The sequence below is a fragment of the Monodon monoceros genome, unplaced genomic scaffold (genome assembly GCF_005190385.1).
Source record: "Monodon monoceros isolate NGI ecotype Baffin Bay Population unplaced genomic scaffold, NGI_Narwhal_1 Super_Scaffold_17, whole genome shotgun sequence".
Taxonomy (NCBI): Eukaryota; Metazoa; Chordata; class Mammalia; order Artiodactyla; family Monodontidae; genus Monodon; species Monodon monoceros.
Genome location: NW_021703773.1, coordinates 16,090,786 through 16,114,255, shown reverse-complemented (window position 1 = coordinate 16,114,255; position 23,470 = coordinate 16,090,786). Strand labels below are relative to the sequence as shown.

At 38.5% G+C, this 23,470-nt stretch overlaps 1 protein-coding gene across 1 annotated transcript in view; it reads right to left on the bottom strand.

Moving 5' to 3' along the window:
- Window positions 1–23,229, bottom strand: part of TUSC3 (tumor suppressor candidate 3) — a 181,694-nt gene extending 158,465 nt beyond the window's left edge. The window contains exon 1 of the mRNA XM_029226695.1: window positions 22,879–23,229. Within this exon, the coding sequence (XP_029082528.1) occupies window positions 22,879–23,016 (138 nt within the window). The 5' untranslated portion in view covers window positions 23,017–23,229. The remainder of the gene's footprint in view (window positions 1–22,878) is intronic.
- Window positions 23,230–23,470: the final 241 nt, after the last annotated feature.

Sequence of the window (23,470 nt, the reverse complement as noted above, 5' to 3'; positions counted from 1 at the left end):
TGGTTGTGATGAACCTAGGGGCAGGACAGGAATAAAGATGCAGATGTAGAGGAAAGACTTGAGAACACAGAGTGGGAAGGGGAGGGATGAAGTGAGAGAGTAGCATTGACATATATACACTACCAAATGTAAAATAGATAGCTAGTGGGAAGCAGCTGCATAGCACAGGGAGATCAGCTCGGTGCTTTGCAAAGACCTAGAGGGGTGGGATGGGGGGGTAGGGGGTAGGATAGAAAGGGTAGGAGGGAGGCTCAAGAGGGAGGGGATATGGGGATATATGTATACTTATAGCTGATTCTCTTTGCTGTACAGCAGAAACTAACACAACATTGTAAAGCAATTATACTCCAATAAAGATGTTAAAAAGAAAACTGTGGAGTCTAAAGCAGGTCTACTTGGATATATTTACTAAACAAATAGTTACGTCTTTCTGAAAGACTAAAGAAAGTAGTCAACCAGAGTGCTTTACCAGAAAACCATGAGGTTAAAGCCTGGAACGGAATATAAGAAAAAAGTAAAGGATAAGGTAATCTCCATTTACTGAAAACTGGGAAAAAAATATAAAAATACATGACAAAAGTTTACCCAAATTCAGAAACTGGAATTTATTCATATATTTTAAAATCTGTATCATCTTCTTAATGAAAGCTGAAATTATACATGGCTTTAATATTTACCAAAATGACTTTTATTAAAAATGACATAAACCTAATTCAATCTAGCTTGGACAAAAAGGGACTGTATAAGTACATATAACAAGGAAGGATGGAGATAAATCTGGTTTCAGGAATGACTACATCCAAGAACTTGACCATGTTGTCGGTACTCCCTCCAGCCACAGGAGGACAACAATTTTTATATGGTATGTTTATTTCTGTATTGGTGGCATCTAGAACAAAGACCAGCACTGAGTTAGCGTTCAAATATTTAGTGAATCTGTGAAAATCTCTTTGTTTATCTGCTTAGCTTCTGTATATTAGCATTTTTCATGCCAGCAGTGATAGGCAACCTAAAATCCCATCCTTCCAATTTCATAACACAATCAGCAAGGCAAGCTACCAGTGCCATTTAGAAAATCTCAGTAAATGACTCTAGGTCACTCGCCCAAGCCTGTGGCAAATACAACAAGTGGCGTGAGTGGTATGACCATCATGGCCTGGTAATATATTCACCCCTGTGGCCCTTAAAGAGGGGACTGTTAAGATGAAAACAAAGAGGAGGGAAAGGAGGGACAGCCTACAGAGGACAAAAATAATAGGCACCACACCTTCTTTACTATGTCCTTTCTTACCAGCAACCCAAAGACAAGCAAGCCCTTCATCTCAGCAATTTCACAGCAGTTTTCTGTTCTATGTATGACACAGGAGCTCCTCCTTACCTAAGTATTCAATATGTGCACACAAAAAATACAAAGTTGCACAGAGAGGCAAAAAAGATCTACGGTATATTCACTAATGAACCGTCCGTTTACAAAAGTAATGCCTATGCAGACATCCATCCTCATTTCACCCGAGCACCTATCCCAACACACGATGTCACACTATTTTGTTGGTCATTATTACAATTGACTGCAATCTTATAAATGTCAAAAGATTTCATCAAGTTGATTTTTAAAACTTATGCAGAACTACTCAAATTATATGCAAAACCGCTGACAAATGAGTATCTGTCAGAATTATAATGAGTAACATATGAAAAGAGAAGACCAACTAGGAGGATGACATTAGGTACTTCAAAAGAGAATGATATGAATATCAAAGAACTGAGAGGCACCCCTGAGAAAAGTGGTAAACCTGAAAATACTTTTATGAAAATGACTTCCAGAATCATACTCCAAAAGTCAAGCATTAACTGAAGATGTCTGACTATGCTATCATATAATTTTATTGAGAAAACTCACACCAAAAATTATGAGCACTTATTCATTCCTTGTTCATTCTAATAAATCATGACTACTTTCAATTAAAAGCTAAATTTTAAGCATATGATCAATTGAATAAATTTTTATAATTTTAATTTTAGATAATTTCCCTTCTTTAAAATACTGTTCATCATTTTAACTAGATTAATAAGCTGGCCTCTTTTCAATTACTATTTAATTTCAGTTAAGAGAGACCTTGTGTACCTAATGCTTGCCACTACTTAGAGTGTTAAACAAATACTTAAGTAAGTACCTGATCTGAGCAAGATACCAGACTAAGTTCTATGGGAGATTTGAAGATGAGTAATATAAAGGACAGTATGCTAATATTTGAGAGAAGAATTTTAAAATGTGCTGTGATAGCACTAGGAGAGTGATCAGTGGTGGCTAACTAAAGAAACAATAAGTTAGGAAATATTCTTTTTAATTGAAAAAATATTAAATTTAGTGCTCTTTTGAAAATAAAGCTTCCCCTACTGCCCTGAAGTACTCTTCAATTCTTTCATTAAAAGGAATGATAAGATGTGAAAGCTGAAAGGCATATCTGATCTAGCTCAACTCTAATTTTTTAACTAACAAAAGTACTGTGACCCAGAAAGTCAGAGTGGCTTAACCAAAAGGACAGGGTCAAGAGTTAAAAGAACTATGACTAGGGACTTCTGTGGTGGCGCAGTGGTTAAGAATCCGCCTGCCAATGCAGGGGACACGGGTTTGACTCCTGGTCCTGGAAGATCCCACATGCCGTGAAGCAACTAAGTTCATGCACCACGACTACTGAGCCTGTGCTCTAGAGCCCGTGACCCACAACTACTGAGCCCACGTGCCACAACTACTGCGCCTGCACTCTAGAGCCCCAAGCCACAACTACTGAGCCTGTGTGACACAAATACTGAAGCCCACACGTCCAGAGCCCGTTCTCCGCAGCGAGAAGCCACCACAATGAGAAGCCTGTGCACCACAACAAAGAGAAGCCCCCACTCGCCACAACTAGAGAAAGCCTGTGCACAGCAACAAAGACCCAATGCAGCCAAAAATAAATAAATAAATAAATAAATCTATTAAAAAAGAAAAAAAAGACGCTTAGAATGCCATTGAGAAGTGCAGGAGAAACTAAGGTAAGAAAAGCAGCTACCAACAATCTCAGAGCATGGGATTCTCAAGAGCTCACCTGGAGCTCTTGGATTTATTTCTTGAAGGCTTCCACCAAGTTTCTTCATCTGTAACAGCTAAGTGAGTAGTTGCGATGGGCTAAACAGTATGCTCCCCTCCAATCCCTGCAAGATGTTCACATCCTAATTCCCAGAAATTCAGAGCATGTGACCTTACATGGTAAAAGGAACTGTGCAGATGTGATTAGGTAAAGAATCTTGAGATGAACAACAAGGTCCCACAGTATAGCACAGGGAACTATATTCAATATCCTGAGATAAATCATAACAGAAAAGACTATAAAAAAGAATATATATACATATATATTCAATATGTATAAGTGAATCACTGCTCTACAGCAGAAATTAACACATTGCAATCAACTATACTTGAAATAAAAAAAGAATCTTGAAATGGGGAGATTATCCTACATTAGCCGAGTGGGCCCATTATAATCATTAGGGTTATAAAAGAGGGAGGCAAGAGGATCAGTCAATATAAGATGTAAGGATACATGCAAGAGGTTGGAGTGATACAAGTAAGAATCAGAAAGAATTCAAGCAGCCTTTATAAGCTGAAAAACACAAGGAAATCGATTCTCCCCTCAGAGTTTCCAGAAGGAACACAATTCTTATTACCACACCTTGACTTTAGCCCAGTGAGACTGACTTCAGACTTCCAATCTCCAGAACTGTATCTGTATTGTTGTAAGCCAGTAAGTTTGTGATAATTTGTTACAGTAACAAGAGTAAGTGAACACAGAGGTGTCCAGGACATTCCTGGCTGATGCTGCAAACATCTGCCCATGAATCTGCCTCAACTACTTCTAAAGAACAGTGGCCTCTCTCCCTTTCTACCTTTCAATTCGCAGAGGCAAAGTAACACAGACCCTCACAGGGAAGCTTGTGATACAATCCTGATGACTCTTCCAAACAGGGTAGTGGACGATCAGCACAAGCCAACCGGCAATCTTTAAGGCCAGGCTAGAGATGACAGACATCACTTCCATTCACATTCCATTCACCATGACTTCATCACATGGCCCTAAGTAAATGTAGAGGAGGCTGGGAAATGTAGTCTAGCTTGTGTCTATGAAGAAGAAAGAACTGACATGGTAAACAGCTCTGGCACAACAAACAATTTAGAAAAAATGTAATAAAATCTGATAAAAATATGAAAGCCACAGCAGGAAAGCAAGATGAGAAGTAGCTCTCTAAAAGCTGTTGACAACTATGCTTAGGTATAGGCACAAACACAAGTCACTATTAAAAAGATATATGTATCTCTCAAAACAGTATAGGATAATACCATATAAACTGTCAATTTTATTAAGGCATTATCTTGATATTCTACACTATTCTGACTCAGTAATAAGAAAGTAGACAATGGATTCCATAGTATTACTTTTTTATAATACCAGTCTGTTAGCAGCTGAATGAAGGTAAGGTGCTAGCATGAGTATTTCAAATGAGACAAGAAATCACTTTTATTTTATGTTTTAGCGGATAGTTAAATCGAAACATGACTATCCCAATTTAGGTATCTTCCCAATATTCTCTATAATATTAATAAGTGCAATTTATAAATGCAGGGTCCCTTGCTATGAGGCTAACAAAGATATATAAAGTAACAGCCATAAAAGTGGAAAAAACATCTGAACTTAATAATTTTTCTATTTTGAAATCCTGAGTAAATATCTGAGAGAGGAACAGTGATTTATCCTATAATGGGGTGAGTGGGAGGGAAACATTTCTATAAAGCAGTTAATGGAAGAAAATTTATTTTAAAAATATATTCCACTAAACAATTAAGTTTTAGGCAGATTGAAAATTTCTTTTTAATTTTAATTGTAAGTTTCCCATGTGAAAAAGAAAATGTCTATTACTCTTTGAACTTATTTATCAGTTTAACTGGTATCCTGAGGCTGCAAGATGAGCGAGCTGTTTAAAGTAATTCTCATCATTTCCAACTACTTATTTTTGTGAATAACCATTTTCTCCTTACTATGCAATTTCAGAACTATGAGCTTTAAAAATCACTGAGGATGGTTTCACTCCATCCTCAGAGGTTCAGCTTGTTCTTATTCTTCCCACCGTACAGCATCCTCCCTTCCCAATTGCTCTTGGACCACAAACTCCAGCAGCAAACATGCAGACAATATCCTTACTTCACCAGCCTCCACCATTACATAAAGTCGGATTTCTGTAACAAATCCAGATATGGATACATGCACATACATACATGCATGCTCATCTTCTTGAGCTCCTGCTTTTCTGATTGAACTCTGATACTTCCATTTTATTATCAATTCAATTTTATCACTTCAACTTTACAGCCTTACCAGAAGTCTTATATTAAATAATGTTGTCCGATACACTATCATAACTGTTTATGTTGATTTTATAAGCCACCACTTAAGAATATGGAAAAATCTAAAAGTGCAAGCTCACCTACTTTACTAGGTAGAATTCTAAAAAAATCCCCAGAGACCCATAACCCTTATATAATTCCCTCCTCATAAGTATGGACAAGACTTGTGAACGTGACAGAACAGCACTTCTATAAGTATGTTACCTTATACGGCAAAGATGTGCAAACGTAGTCAGTTAACTTTTAGTTGCTCACAAGGGAGATTATACTGAGTGGGCCAGACCAAATTAGATGAGCATTTCCAAAGTAAGTGAAGAGTCAGAGACATGAGCCTACTGGCCTGGAAGAAAGCAAACAGCCATGTTTTAAACTGACCATGGAGAGAGCCACACGGCTAGGACTTGAGGGTGGCCTTAAAGAGCCGAGAGAATACAGCCAGCAAGAAAATACACAACTGGGTCCTTAAAACTGCCAGGAACTGAATTCTGCCAACAACCTGAGTAAGCTAAGAAGAGGATCTAGAGCTCCAGATGAGAACGCAGCCTAGCCATACCCGAACTTCAGCCACACCTGTGAGCCCCTAACAGAGAACCCAGATTTCTGACCTGTAGAAACTATGAGATTTTAAAAAATGAGTTATTTTTAGTCACTAAATTTGCAATAATTTGCTATGCATTAATAGAAAACTAATACATTCACAAACCACCTTTGTATTTATAATAACAGTGCCTCTGTGTTTTCTGAGTAAAATTACCTATTCTAGCTATTTAAAATGGGTAATTCTAGGCAAATTACCTAATACCTCTTCTAGCTATTTAAGACTGTATTCACTGTTCTAGACCTCCCCGCCCTACCAGCTTATCCCTCCTTCTTAGTTTACCTTCCATTTCACAGAGAAAACATCCATCTCTGCCAACAAAAGAACAAATGTGCCTGCAACTGCACCCGCTTCTTTTATCCATTTCTCCCATTGAAAGGTAAGAGACGTCAATACTCCTTGGAACAAACCAAAGAGCTTAAATTACAGAGCACTAACAGCTCCAGATCTCAGTATTTAAAAAAATAATGGGGGATTTCTCCAACTTATGGGTTGGCAGGGAGACTCTGCGCACCCTATTCACTAGAGGACCCAGGCTGATACAGCACCCACCACATCAAACATTCCCAGTCACTGCGCCAGAGGGAAAAAGACAATGGCAAGGCATGTAATGACCCTCGGAGCTTCTGCCTAGAACTGACATGTGACACATCTGCTCACAACTCACGGGCCAAAGTCAGTCTTGGGGCCATGCCTGCGTTCACAAGAGTAGGAAAGTGCAATCCCGTCACAGGCATGGAAGAAAACCCAAAACTACCTGTGAACAGCGCTGAGAACTACCACCACATTCGTGTATGAAGCTAATTCCACCTGCTGGTCTCCGCTTCCCACTCCTTGCTCCCATCCTCTCAGCCACCTGGCTCTACTTCAGTTATCTTCCCTCTCCATGTCAACCTCTTCTCCAGCTACCACTCACTTAACTCGCCACCCATTCACAGCAAAAGTGCTTCATGAGAAGAGTTGGCTGTGTCTACTTCCTCACGACCCACTCATTCAATAACCCACTCACTCCCTTCTACTTTCCACCCTAGCACTACAGTTAAACTGCTCCGCCTAAATCCAAAGGACTCTTTACAGTTTTTGTTTAGCCTGTCACCATTCGTCTCTGTTGACCTCTGTCTTGTTGAAACATTCCTCTCCTGTGACATCCACAATCTGCTGGGTTTCTTCCTAGTTCTCCAGCAGCGCAGTCTTGGTCTCTTTTGCAAACTTGCCTTCTGAAGGACAGTGAAATACTGCCATCCCTGAGGGTCTGCATTTGCTCTTCCTTTTCACTCTGGCGTGGGGATTTTGAACCACCACCAAAAACTCAATTCCCATTGATGCTAATGATTTCCAAATCCATTTCATCTTCAGCCCAGATCATAGGTCCGTATCCAGACATTCCACTGCCTCTCAAACACCTGTTTAGATTTCACATGGGCATCGCGCACATCCTTAAAAGTGAACATGTTATCTTCCTTCCAAAATCTCTTCCTTCTCCTGTTTCCCGTTTCAGTAAATAGAATTTCCCTTTTACCAAGAAATGTAGTCGTTATTCTTACTTCCTTTTCCCTCATCCCACACACAATCAACCACCAAGAACTGCCTCATCTGGCTCCCAGAACTCAAAACTCCAGTGATCATTCTGCATTCTCACTGCCACAACCTTCGACAAGTCATCACTGCCTCTCACATCCAGTTCTGCTGTAGCCTCTTGAGCAGACTGCTGCCCTTCCTCCAACTTCGCATCCCCACCTAAGCTAGTTTCCACAGCAGGCCCAGAGCAACCCTCCTAATTATAAACCTCATCCTCACCTCCAAGATAAAACCCTTCAGTTCCTCCCACGAACTTCAAGGTCAAGTCTAGACTCTAACATGGCTTGCAAGGTCCTTTGGGATTTGGCTCTGGCTTCCATTCCAGCCTCAACCCTGCCACTCCCCCACCCTGTGCATTCTAAGCTGAGCCATGTCGAACTACTTTTGAGTTTCCTGAATTTGTTGACCTTTCTAGTACTATTTCTTCTTCTTAGAATACTTCTCCCTTCATTAAGCCATCTCCTATGTGTATCTTCAGTTTTCAGCTGACCCCAATGTGCTAACATAACACCACGGCACCCAACAGTTCCCAGTTTATGCATTTCTCACACCATACTATAATTGCCTATTTTCCTGTCTGAATCTCCTACAGGACTATGAGCTATAGGATACATCAGGACAGTGGCTGTCTTGTTCACCACTTTACCTCCAAAATCCAGTATGGTGTCTGACATGTAGTATTCATCAACAAATATTTGTTGGAAAAAAGGAATGGTAGATCACATTTTAGAGAAATGTCAGTGACATGGCCCTTTATTCAGTAAGGTGCTGTATTTTAGGAAGATGACACTCAAATACACTTATTTTCTACCATTTATTTCAATACTATTATTTCTCTTTAAAACAATCAAAATGGACGTAATATGAAAAACATTTCCAACGTATTTAAGAAACCAATAAGCGACAAACAATCATAAAACATAAAAGACTCATCTACTTTGGGCTTCTGTTATGATTATGATGACACAGACAAGTAAGACTAGGAACTTCCCACACTAAAGAAGTTTAGATTTTAGTAACAAATCAGGAAAACAATACAGAAAGGTCCCTGGGATCATCTACTTACCACGACAGGATGGAATCCTGTGAAAATACATAAACCAAAGGACTGCAATCTGTGTAGAAAATGCCATAGGGCTAACCTAACCTAATTTTACATTAGTAGCTCTACAAAGAAAAGAGATACGAAGAAAAGGAAAACAACACCCTATTTCCCTCACCAATTCCTTTTTTAGATAATGAAATAGGTTCCTTTTATTCTGCTAATATGTATCTTGAACACTAGAGGCCAGTGCTAATGACTGTACTCAAATTACTACTTTTCTAAGTTTTCTTATCTATATGAATTACTGCAGATATAGCACCTATGCTGTATTCTGAATACCACAGCAATGTACAAAAATAGCTTATTGTTTTAATTTGTGGCTTTGTAGATTACATATTTGAAACAGGCAAATATAAGGCAAGTATAAATCTAATTGCTATCTGATAGGCAAATAAAAAGAACTGAAATAGCTCTGCCACAATTAGTTTTGGTTATCCTCTGTGGATCATATAACTCAAATTGTTGAAAACTAGTATTAGTTAAGCTTCTTTACGATAAGGACATTGTAATCAAATAAGAGCAGAAATATTACTAAGATTCAACCTCTAAGACATAAAATTACCTTTGATATATAAAGAAACTACCATAAATCATTCTATTACCATATTTCATATAATCATACCATCTAGAAAGGATCTAAGCAAACGTTTAATCCAATAGTTTTTAACATTTTAAAAATCTAATATACGTTACAGATGCTCATGCCAGAAAAATCCATTTATGCCATAAATGAAAAACGTTTATAATTTCAGACAGCCAATGGGAAACTTTCCCTATTTTCCCCAGATTCAGACATCATGATCTTGTTCAATGTTCTCATTTTACAGCTGAACGAACTGATGCTTCAAAAGGTTAAGTGCCTTGCCCAAGAGCCCAGAGTTTATATCAAAGAAACTGGAACCCACGTATCATTTTTCAGAACTAACTTTCATAAAACCCTTAACATTTTGTAAAGTTCACATTTTATTTCATTTCGTCTTCAAAACAACCCTATGCGAGGAATTATCTCTAGTTTATAAAGAAGGAAATTGTGGTCCAAATAGATAATTTGTAAAGATAAACAATGGGGCTAGAATTCACATTACCTGCTTTTCTCATTCTAATTCCATTCTATAAGACTACCAAACAGTAAAATAAGAAAAAAGACAATGAGAAAGCAAATCACCAAACCAAATTATACAGAGTGTCACAGGCTTCATTAAACGCCAAAGAAAAGTGACAACTGAAATCAATAGCAAAGGGCTTCCCTGGTGGTGCAGTGGTTAAGAATCTGCCTGCCAGTGCAGGGGACAAGGGTTCAAGCCCTGGTCCGGGAAGATCCTACATGCCGCGGAGCAACTAAGCCCGCACACCACAGCTACTAGCGGAGCCTGTGCTCTAGAGCCCACATGCCTACAGCCTGTGCTCTGCAACAAAAGAAGCCACTGCAATGAGAAGCCCACGCACCACAAAGAAGATCCAGGGCAGCCAAAAATAAATAAATAAAACAAATAAATTTTAAAAAAATAAAAAATAGGGCTTCCCTGGTGGCACAGTGGTTGAGAGTTCACCTACCTATGCAGGGCACACAGGTTCGTGCCCCGGTCCAGGAAGATCCCACACGCCGCGGAGCGGCTAGGCCCGTGAGCCATGGCTGCTGAGCCTGCGCTCTGCAACGGGAGAGGCCACAACAGTGAGAGGCCCGAGTACCGCAAAAATAAATAAATAAAATAAAAAATAAAATGAAATCAATAGCAAAAAAAATAGTAGAGGTGATAGTGGTGTTCTAATAATCTATGCTATCCATCATTCTGGTAGAAAGCCATGTAAGGGTCAAGCCACAAACGTCAAGGGTGGTGAGCTTTTGAAAAAAAGAAATAGGAGCGATGTCAGCAACATGTCAGCATAAGTCAGCCCTCATTTTTATCCTTCCCTCCCCTCAACAACAAAAATACAGCATCCATCCGAAAGCAAAAGTACCTCTGTAGGAGTCGTGGGATCCAGAAACCCAAACTGAACTGACTGGTGAAGTACTATATCTGTCAAAGCAAAAGTGCAAAGTCTGGAAAAGGAAACCACTTACTCAAATGTGCAGATACCAATGTAGGGAATCAAGGATCACGAAAAATCAGGTAAATATGACACCACCAAAGGAAACTAATAAAGCTCTAATAATGGATACTAAAAAAATGCAGATCTATGAACCGTCAGACAACCCTCTTAAAGAAGTTTAGTGACCTACAAGAACATGCAGACAGACAACTAAATGAAATTAGGAACACAATGCATCAACAAAACAAGAAGTAGAATAAACAGAAATTTTTTTAAAAAACCCAAACAGAAATCCTCAAGTACAAAAATATAATAACTGATCAGAAGAATTCGATAGAGAGTTTCAAAACCAGACTCAACAATGGAAAAGAAAGAATCAGTGACCTGGAAGATAGGACAATTGAAATTATCCAGTCAGAAAAACAAAAAGAAAAAAGAATGAAAAAGAGTGAAGAAAGCCTATAGGAATTATGGGACACAATGAAAGGAACAATGTTTGCATTATGGGAATTCCAGAAGGAGAAGAGAAAGAAAAAGAGACAAAAAGTATAGTTAATGCAATAATAGCTGAAAACTTCACAAACCTGGGGAGAGAAATAGACCTCTAGTTCCAAGAGGTCCAAAGGACTGCAAATAGGTTAACCCCAAACAGGGCTACACTGAGCACCTGTCAAATGCTGTAAGAAGTCAAATAGGAAAAGTAACCATGATCAAATGGTTACTGCCAAATCTTTAATCATCTGAAGAAAGGAACGATGACATTTTCTCAAGAGCCAATTTAGTAGCAGAATCTGTCACATAGGAAAATTAAGTATTCATGAAAAATTATGCATATCAAATGCCTTTAAAAGTTTCTTTTGTAATGCCAAATCAACTTATGCTACTCATGAAAATTCACTTTGGAAACATAAAACAAACCACAGAACATCCTGCAGTCATTCACCAATATCAGCACCAAAGCTAACGTTCAATAAGAACTTACTATGTTCCAGGCACTATGCTAAGTATACTTTAGAGGATTATCTCATGTAAGGCTCACAACTCTATAGTAGGGACTAACAAACTATCTCCACTTTACAGATAATTTAGAGAGATTAAGTATCTCAACCAAAGTAACTTTACCAAGCATTTACCAAGTACAAGGCACTATGCTTGAATATGGAAATACAGATACAAAAATAAACCCACAACCCTTCTCCTCAAAGGGCTTGTAGAACAACAGTAACGACAGACAATAGGCAATAATTCACTTAAGTGCCATAAAGAATAAGCACAGACATCTATCTATCTGAGCCGGGGAAGGGGTACCCTGCTTAAGTTAACACTAGAAGGAAGCATTTAACAGTGGTGAGATAGAAAACAGGAGAGTCAGACAAAGGCTCACTCAGGAAAAGCACTCAAGAGCATGCAAAGAACACTGGATTGCATCCTAGAGCCATGTAAAGAGCACCCCCAAGACAGCACTGGCTAGGAAGTCCCAGGGGACGTCTTCAGCTGGGGTGAAGGAAGGGATGTTGAAGAAAGTCACGACTGAGTAAACGTTGGAAACTAAGTGAATGTGCCCGGATTTCTGGCTCTGGCAAAGAGATGTATGACAAGGCTTTCCTTAGCATTAGGGACGGTAGGAAGCACTATTTGGCGAAGACAGGTGGAACAGAAACTTACATACTTTCGTCATCCATGTAGGTTACAGAGTTCTGACTCTTGTGACTTAGGCTTCTCTTAGACTAATTTCATTTATTTAAACAGCTTCATAAAGAAACAGATGGCCTAATTTTATAAATTATGTTCTCAAAGGGGTCAAGTCTAAGCAGTATTAATAGGTTTGTTTTAGAGCTGCCAAACCAGTAATCATTTTGAAGTTTACAAAATAAGTACCCATGAAGAAGTTCAGAAAAGATCAGCCATGAAAAGACAGAGGAAATGATAGTACACTTAAAGTAATAAACAGGGGAGGGGCAGAGACAAGACAGCATTACTGAGCACGGGGATGCAGAAATAGCAACTCTGGAGGCAGAAAAACTCCCTCCTAGTCCCAGCTTTGTTATTTAGCCTGAAATCTGACTTTCCTGCTCTATCATTCTATAACGCAGTGTTTAAACACCACACACACACGACATTTGCTTTATGGTTTGGAATAGGCGCCAACATCAAAGCCTGTGACTCATGCTGCTCTCCATAGGAAGCTATGCTGAATGAGTGCCATGATGATGGTGTTACACCTTGACTCAGCCACTCTTTCTCCCCATAAAGGCTCCAAGAGGAAAAATGCACAGGAAACAAGAGCAAGACACAGCAAAGCCACTCCACAAAGCATTGCACAAAGCCTGATCTTTGAGGAAGGTCCCAGTTTTTCTTTTGCTTAATCTTAACTCAGATGTTAACTAAAAGAACATTATTAAAACATGATCATTTTAAAAATAAAATTAAGTATCTTCCTGAATTTTATTTCGCATGTCTTTACAATGAAACTACGTATCAATCTATTACCTACACAAAAGCAAAAGGAATAAGTATTTCTTAAAAACATTCAAACAGAAAAAAGCATACAGCAAATATATCTTGGACATACTTACTCTCTTCCACTCTGTTCTTGGGCTAATAGTTTTTAAAGCACATAATAAATTTATGCCCAATTTCTTTCCTACAACATTTTGGACATAACTTTTGAATAGAGAATTTCAATTCATACAATAAAAACAAAGTTATTTTAATAAGAGGAACATGAAAATGCACTTCAATGACACCGAAACATACACAAACTTCTAATACTGACAACTGATATTCAAAGACTGGGGACAGCTATACATACTTAAATGGTCCTCCACTAATATTTAATAACTAATTCACAAAGAGGGCCCGGTTACTAAAACATAATGTAGAAAGAGTTCTTTGGGGTAAGGCTGTAAACTGACAAGTTGTACAGTCACGGGTAAAACCCTTAATCCAAGAGGACCTTCCTCAGTAGAGCGCTTTCAAATACAAAAAATCAGAAATTCAACTTGAAATGTCTTAAACAATAAGAAAGCTTATTAACTCATATAACAAGGAGTCCGGAGTTGAAGCATTTACAAGGCTAGTTAAGTCATGCCATCAAGTACCCATGTTCTTCCCAATTTTCTACTCTGCCAGCATAAACTTACTGGTTTTGCCCTCAGGCTTGTACGTTTTGTGATTACAAGATGGGTTCAACAATGCATCACATTCTCATACACATATCCAAAGACAGGAAGAAAGAATTACCCCACTTTGCGTCCTTTATGAAGAAGGAGGAAACTTCCAAAAGCCCCACATAATTGTATCATGTGATCACTCCTAAACCAATAATTTGCAGGGTACTGGATAATCATGATAATCTTTGACTAATAAAAATGATTGCTTGGGGCTTGGGATAGTCCCAATTGCTCCTACTACTTAAATAAAACCAAGGTATACTGTTAACAAAGACAAAGGTAAGGCAAACAAAACTCTGTCACAATCACCAAGATACTGTGATGATTATAAACAATTCAGGTGAAATGCCTGGCATTCTATCTTCTATCAACTCTCCTGTTATGTTTTTTTTTCATTTCCTGAAATAAGCCTTATTTCCAACTCCCAAGTTTGTTAATAAATTCACTAAATTACAGGACAGTATCTCATTAAATTTAATATGAATAGTAAACAGATCTTACAATTTGTAATCAATCTTGTACCTTAAGTTTTACCACAAAAATCATATGAACTAACTTTCCAATGGTTTGCTTTGTTTCTAAGCAGAGAAGACACTGAACCACAATATTTCTCCAAAAGTTGAGTCAAATCATATTGATAGCAATATTAAGCCATCTCTAAAAATACACATCTAAAATAAACAGTTCCATTTAATAAAATCAGTACCACAATTTATCTAACCTATACTCAAGTGCCCCTTTTCATTAAAGATGGTTGAGTTCTCATAGTAACATACAGGGGAAAGAAAATTTCCTTTTCACTTCCAAACGTCAAACTAGTTAGGTATCTTGATATGAGCAACCAAAAATGTAATAACAATAAATGCTAGTAAAGACTTCCTTTTATTCTTAACTTTTTTCAACTCATTATGGCTTCAGGATGCTATACTTCTAAGTTAGGACTTTTATCACAGATTGTGAAACACTCTGTAACATAAGTTCACTGTTGACACTGACCTTTTTCCTTCTGACATTAAACAGAGAGACAATCAGGCAAGCAGGCAGAGAGATAGACAGATATCAATTACTATGAAAAAAAATACTGTCTATTTTTCTGAATAATATATTTGAAATTTTACTATTCAAACTAAATATTTATGTTTTACATATCTACGTATAAGAGGAATCATATTTTTGCAAGATGCTCTCCTTAAATCTATGTATGACTCTGCAAGAAATTATGTGAAGTCAGCCTCTCTGTGTACAACGTGCAAAACATAAGAGCTACAAAGATATAGTATTATATATGGCAAGTGATTACTTAAAAAAAAAGAGGGTAAAATTTGTTCCCCATAAAACAGCACTGTTGACAGCAATGAGAAAACAGATGGGCCAGATGGGCAGAGGAAAGGATTGAGAGTTCCCTTTTAGGTATGCTCAATTTTTTTTCTTTTTTGAATTTTATTTTATTTATTTTTTTATACAGCAGGTTCTTAGGCTCAATTTGAGAAGCTGCAGAAATCTTGCCAACGGATAGAATAAAAACTGGATAGAGACTGACGTAAATACTACCTATTTGGTCCACACACATTCATGCACACAGTGTTACATTTGTTCACGATCTAGCAGGAAAAGAGTTACTCCTATACTTAGCCAAAGGTAAATCTATCTTGGTGAAATTAGCATGATGCTCCAGGTGGGAGTCTTATGGAAAGAAGCAATCATCACATGGTCTAATACACCAAACAAACCTGGAGACTACTAAGGCAGTCACAGGCATACTGATCACACTCACATCCAAACTCACTGACTATTTAAGGCTAAAGAGAATACGCACAAGTAAATGCAGCCCAAAACAGTTAACAAATAGCTGATGAATCTGTGGCTCAAGTTTCATGTTTCTGCCCTTTCCCTTTCTCTGTGTCTTCCACGTAGAAGAGAACACATATAGAAGTGGCTGAACATGCTGGTGTTTTGTGTATGTGGAGGAAAATATCCTGAAGTGTTCCCTTTTGACCCAGGTTAGATCCCTTGTGTAGGCAGACGGTTCATCACGGTTTCTACAAAACTTGCAAGGACAAGTACTGACTGACTTTGTTCTAGGCTATCTGCTCAAGGATGTTTGTGTAGCACACAGCTCTGCTAGACACTGTCCCTTCTAGAACGAAGATCAGGTTTGTTTACTTCCCAATTTAATAAAGATAGTGACTCCCTCTAAGGCTGAAGTCAAATATGTTTACTGCCCATCATGAAAGATTTGGGTTCCATAAGCTCAAGGTCCTCTCCTGCTCTGAAATTCACTACATTCGCAGGTGTCAGCTGGCCTGCATCACCAGCACAAACGCTGATACTCTGGCAATTCTATTACTGTAATAACCTGTCCGCCTGTGACCCAGGAATCCCATGCCTTCTGCCATTATCCATGAAACTGCGGCAGGCTAAGCCTCAAAGTTATTGACAAGCAGTTTTGGCCATTTTAAGTAAGACCTGTCATTCCCAATTACTCTTCAAGGAGTTACTGTACACAAAAATCTAACTTAGCTGACACAGCTGCCTGACATCAGCATGACAGGTGTATGTGTATACATATCAAAGTATAATCACTATGCGTTTCTTTAAGTTGTGCTCATATGTTTACAAGCTATTTCTTCCACCTAAGTTCTCTGCTTAAAGGTAAAATCAAAATCCATCTCTTACCTCCATCCTCTCCCTATCATTTGCTAAGACACTAAAGTCTCTATTTCAAGGCTGTGCCACTAAAGAGTAACTGGATATATACATCTCAGTGTAAAGTGTGCTTATAGAAGTTATCTCAGAGGCAACTAATAACACTATTTCTCTCTTAAAATATATCTATGAGCTGCTACCTAAATGTTGTAGCCTATTCGCTAATCATTTTCTTTGCAGAAAGTATAAATTATTGTATTATAGTTGTCCTTCGGTATCCAAGGGGGATTGCTTCCAGGACCCCAGCAGATACCAAAATCTGAAACTGCTCGAGTCCCTCATACTACAAAATAGTGTGGTACAGTCGGCCCTCTCTGTCTGCAGGTACAAGACCCCTGGATTTGAAGGGCTGACGGTAGCTGCTTTTGATGATGGTAAAGTCATTAAGTCCACTGGAAATCATTACAGAATTTGAGCTTTTGTTCTACTATAAGAGGTCATTAGAGATTAAAAGAATTCTAAATGAAGCTGATTAACTGATAAGTGTTAACAATATAAGAAATAGAGAAACTGTCAAAATAATGGAAACCCATGATGCATCAGAAATGCAAATGATATACTACTAAGAAGCTAAAGTCTCCCACAAATCTGTATCACTTAACATGAGGATTCAAAAATCACTCAACATGACTTTATTCAATGTAATTAAGGAAACTGACCATAAAAATCTCCCGTCTATTTTCTGTGCCTATTTAACTATTTCTCTTGACTATATTCTTAAATAAAGAATATGACAAAATTATTTTTTGATGAATGAAAATGTCTTCATTTAGAAACAGATATATACCTATATATGTAGACACACACACACAAATCCATGAATACTACCAATTCTTCCATGAGGTAAAATCTCCTCTTGAGAAGTTCTCAAGCAATGTTAGAGTTTGGAATTCTCAGTGTTTCATAATAAAATAAGTAATGAACATTTTATTCCATAAACTATACAATTTACAATTATTATAAAGTCAGTTTATTTAGCAAAAAAAATTAATTTGAAAAAATTTTTTATCACATTTTAGGATCTCATTATCATGTCTTTCATTTGAATGAAGAATACATAATAGCAGCTACCAAATTACTGATCATTTGTTATGCTCTAGGCATTGCACTAAACACTTTAAATACAGTCTTATTTAATCCCAATGACAACACTGAGATGTAAGTATTACACCTGTATTTTTAATTTTTTTCTTTTTTTTCCGGTACGCGGGCCTCTCACTGTTGTGACCTCTCCCGTTGCGGAGCACAGGCTCCGGACGCGCAGGCTCAGCGTCCATGGCTCACGGGCCCAGCCGCTCCGCAGCATGTGGGATCTTCCCAGACTGGGGCACAAACCCGCGTCCCCTGCATCGTCAGACGGACTCTCAACCACTGCGCCACCAGGGAAGCCCTATACCTGTATTTTTAAACAAAACTAAAATTCAGGAAGTTAAGTGGTTTGATGTCAATTAGATAGGATATGAATTGTAACTGGACCATAAGTACTATTCAAAAATCTATGGTGGTAACTATTACTGTCATAAATGTTACTTCCTTAAAAGCAACTAACGTCCAATTCCTGATTCCAGGTTCAACTTTAGATTTCCGTTTGGGTTCCCCAGAACAAAAGAATACACAATCCATGCCAAGTCAACTATTCCAGTACTTATGTTTGTAATATTTATTGTAGTAAATTAAGTTCCAGCTATTATATTTTCTGGCTCAATTGTGTCAAATCTTATACTGGGCAACAGGTTCTAAACTAAGCAAAAAAAAAAAAAAAAAGCAGCAGCAGCCACATATGGTCAAAACAACTCTGGAATATCCCTAGAAAAGTAACACACTTGTGACCAATATTTCCAAGAAAGAATGTTTTTCTTCCGGTATTGGAAGAGATCATACATAGTCCTTTTGTTTGTTTTTTTAAAGAAGATGTTGGGGGTAGGAGTTTATTAATTAGTTTATTTATTTTTGCTGTGTTGGGTCTTAGTTTCTGTGCGAGGGCTTTCTCTAGTTGTGGCAAGCGGGGGCCACTCTTCATCGTGGTGCGCGGGCCTCTATCGCGGCCTCTCTTATCGCGGAGCACAGGCTCCAGACGCACAGGCTCAGTAGTTGTGGCTCACGGGCCTAGTTGCTCCGCGGCATGTGGGATCCTCCCAGAACCCGTGTCCCCTGCGTTAGCAGGCAGATTCTCAACCACTGTGCCACCAGGGAAGCTCGAGATCACAGCTTTTGAACTGAGTACCAGATACTGAACTAGACTGCATTTCAGAGACATAAAGTATTAAACATATTTAATTATTAAATTACTTAATAAATATGTTTAATAACATATTAATGATAATAAATGTTAATTGACATTTATTAATTAACAATTAATTTGTTAATAATATGTTAATAAATTAAGTATTAAACATATTTAACATAAAGTAAAGTATTAAAATTCTACTATATGTTATTTTGCTCTTTTCCTTAAATAAAATATGTGTATTCTACAATATCACCATGTAGTATCATTAGGCTCTCCTATTTAACAGAAATAAAAGTTTTGGAAGACATCCTTTTTAAATCCTCAACAATTTTCTCCTTAATTTTGCATTTTTAAAATAACCTTTATAAAAAATATTTAATGGAAATAGGTGTTATCACAATTTATAATTACACTAAATTAACAAATGTCACATGTTAAAGTAGTCTTACAATTGAAGATGCTAAGACGCTTTGAAGATGTACACTTTTTAGACTTCTTTTTGGGGCTTTTTTTTTTTCCTCCCAACTGAAAGTTACCATGGTTACAATGATCTCTCTAGGAGATAAATCATCAGAATTTGCATGGAGTTCCTCATTGTTTTTAATGCCCTCTGCTCTGGTAAACTACACACACAAAAAACTACTTTTCAAATCTTCTCCCTTTCTCAAGAAAAACTATGCCCACAGCAAACATCATTCTCAATGGTGAAAAACTGAAAGCATTTCCTCTAAGATGAGAAAGAAGACAAGGATGTCCACTCTCGCCACTATTATTCAACATAGTTTTGGAAGTCTTAGCCATGGAAATCAGAGAAGAAAAAGAAAAAAAAGGAATACATATTGTAAAAGAATAAGTAAAACTGTCACTCTTTGCAGATGACATGATACTATACATAGAGAATCCTAAAGATGCCACCAGAAAACTACTGGAGCTAATCAACGAATCTGGTAAAGTTACAGGATACAAAATTAATGCACAGAAATTTCTTACATTCCTATACACTAACAACAAAAGATCAGAAAGAGAAATTAAGGAAACAATCCCATTCACCATTGCAACAAAAAGAATAAAATACCTAGGAATAAACCTACCTAAGGAGGTAAAAGACCTGTACTCAGAAAACTATAAGACACTGATGAAAGAAATCAAAGATGACACAAACAGATGGAGAGATATACCATGTCCTTGTATTGGAAGAATCAATATTGTGAAAATGACTATACTACCCAAAGCAATCTACAGATTCAATACAATCCCTATCAAATTACCAATGGCATTTTTTACAGAACTAGAACAAAAAATCTTAAAATTTGTATGGAGACACAAAAGACCCCGAATAGCCAAAGCAATCTTGACGGGAAAAAATGGAGCTGGAGGAATCAGACTCCCTGACTTCAGACTACACTACAAAGCTACAGTAATCAAGACAATATGGTACTGGCACAAAAACAGAAATACAGATCAATGGAACAGGATAGAAAGCCCAGAGATAAACCCACGCACCTATGGTCATCTAATCTATGACAAAAGAGGTAAGGATATACAATGGAGAAAAGACAGTCTCTTCAATAAATGGTGCTGGGAAAACTGGAGAGCTACATGTAAAAGAATGAAATTAGAACACTCCCTAACACCATACATAAAAATAACCTCAAAATGGATTAAAGACCTAAATGTAAGACCAGACACTATAAAACTCTTAGAGGAAAACATAGGAAGAACACTCCTCAACATAAATCACAGCAAGATCTTTTCTGACCCACCTCCTAGAGTAATGGAAATAAAAACAAAAATAAACAAATGGGACCTTATGAAACTTAAAAGCTTTTGCACAGCAAAGGAAACTATAAACAAGATGAAAAGACAACCATCAGAATGGGAGAAAATATTTGCAAATGAATCAATGAACAAAGGATTAACCTCCAAAATATATAAACAGCTCATGCACCTCAATTTTAAAAAAACAACCCAATCCAAAAATGGGCAGAAGACCTAAATAGATATTTCTCCAAAGAAGATATACAGATGGCCAAGAGGCACATGAAAAGCTGATCAGTATCACTAATTATTAGAGAAATGCACATCAAAACTACAATAAGGTATCACCTCACACTGGTCAGAATGGCCATCATCAGAAAATCTACAAACAACAAATGTTGGAGAGGGTGTGGAGAAAAGGGCACCCTCTTGCACTGTTGGTGGGAATGCAAATCGATACAGCCACTACGGAGAACAGTCTGGAGGTTCCTTAAAAAACTAAAAACAGAATTACCATATGACCAAGCAATCCCACTACTGGGCATATACCCAGAGAAAGCCATAATTCAAAAAGACACACGCACCCCAGTGTTCACTGCAGCACTATTTACAATAGCCAGGTCATGGAAGCAACGTAAATGCCCATCAACAGACAAATGGATAAAGAAGATGTGGTACATATATACAATGGAATATTACTCAGCCATAAAAAGGAACGAAATTGGGTCATTTGTAGAGACGTGGATGGACCTAGAGACTGTCATACAGAGTTAAGTCAGAAAGAGAAAAACAAATATCGTATATTAACTCATATATGTGGAACCTAGAAAAACGGTACAGATGAACCAGTTTGCAGGGCAGAAATTGAGACACAGATGTAGAGAACAAACGTATGGACACCAAGGGGGGAAAGCGGCGAGGGGTGGGGATGGTGGTGGGATGAATTGGGAGCTTGGGATTGACATGTATACACTGATGTGTATAAAATTGATGACTAATAAGGACCTGCTGTATAAAAATAAACAAAATTAAATTTAAAAATATAAAAATAAATTTTAAATATGTTGGCAAGGTTCTAAGATAAAAAAAATTTTAAAAAGAGAAAAACTATGAAATCTAAGAAATGTATATAAATACCAAATGCTAGGCAAAAAAATCGTTATATTTGTAAATACAGTCTTAATTTAACAGTGGTTCTTCACCAAACCTCTTACTATAACACCACTAATTTCACTAAGGCCTATTTTTATGTTAAAGTAAAAAAAAGTTAAAATAAAAAAGTTGAAGGGAAAATACTGAGTTCAGAGTTGTTTCAGGCAAGGAGTAAAGAGAAAGAGAATCAGAGTTACTTGTGTGTGAGGCTCTTTTTTCACTCTTTCCACCCAGCTGTCAAGAAAGTTGCGGTAATATTTGAAACCAATATTTGAGCCACGTGTATGTAAATAAAACCTCACCAGGAAAAACTACTTGCAATTAATATGGAGAGACACTCTCACTAAAATGACGTACAATTAGAAACCTTACATTTCCAAAATATTTTTTTTTCTAATCCTACTAGATCAACCATCCAAGGTAGAGATGGATAACTGAAATTCACAAATAACTCTACAACTACTTTAAATACGGTCAGTTACTTCAATCCGCGTGCTCATCAGAGTTATTATAGGACTAAGATTGAAATCAGGTTATCTGAATTTCACAAATAAATTTGCGCAACCTAAATGTGAGGTTGTTCGCACAATTATACCTTGAGTTTAATATAAAGAAAAATATACAGCTTGAAAAATGTATATAAAATACAGAATAACTTTAAGCACGGTCTCAATATGCTGTTGCCCCCTGAAACGGATGACGAAGGGAGCAGGGTAATGAACACAAGGGACAACTCGTTCCTATAGGTTTGAAATACTCCTAAACGGTATTTTCACATCCAACACACTCTTTTTTACTGACTCGACGGCCCCGAAACTCTGCCTTCAAGTAAGGGTCAAAAACGCTCCGTGTCTTAAAGGTGTGAGGTGCTAGGCGCACAAAAGACGATGCTTCGTTGTTTTTTGAGAAAGCACTGGGCAACCCCACTTTTGAAACTGTGGAGCCCAAAGGACTTGCGCAAAGGCCTCCCAACCGCTCCCCAAAACAGCCATCGCCCACACCTGGCGGCCCGGCTGCCTAGCAACGCGGGAAGGCTGCCTATGAACGCGGCCCGCCTGCCCGGACCCGTCCTGACCCTCCCGGGAATGCCCAGAGGATTCATTCTACCTCCTTTTTCTTCTGTCCTCCACCGAGCTGGATGCAGAGAAGCAGCAGGAGGAGGAGAAAGGGAAAGCTCCCGGTGGGCAGATACCGCGGTCGCCGCCCCGCCTGCCTCCGGCGTGAAGGAGCGCCCCTGGCACCCATCGCCGCAGGGACGTGTCTCCTCCACGCTCGGTAACCGTGTGCGCCCAGCTCCTACCGGCGCCCTACACCTGCCAGGCCAGCCGCCGGGAGCCCCCTGACCGTCCCCGCGTGGATGCCTGCGGCCTTGCCAGGGAGCCGGGAAGCACCAGAGGACGCGGAGGAGGTAACTGACGGAGCATCCGGTTCACTGGAAGAGGAGACCTGGAAAAGCCCGGGATGGGGCAGGAAGTGGGCGTGGCGAGGGAGCCGGAGCTTCCGTGCACGCCGCGCTGCGCTCTCAGCCGGACTCCATCCGGAGACCCCGGCAGCGGAGGGCGCGGTTTTCCACCTCGCCGATCTGAACCGTAGGCTGTCCTGCCACTGAAACCAACACCGGGTCTCGGGAATATGCGAGAGTCCTGTTTATCCAACACTTTACCTGGAACCAGAGACAGACATAATTGCCTTCTTCGAT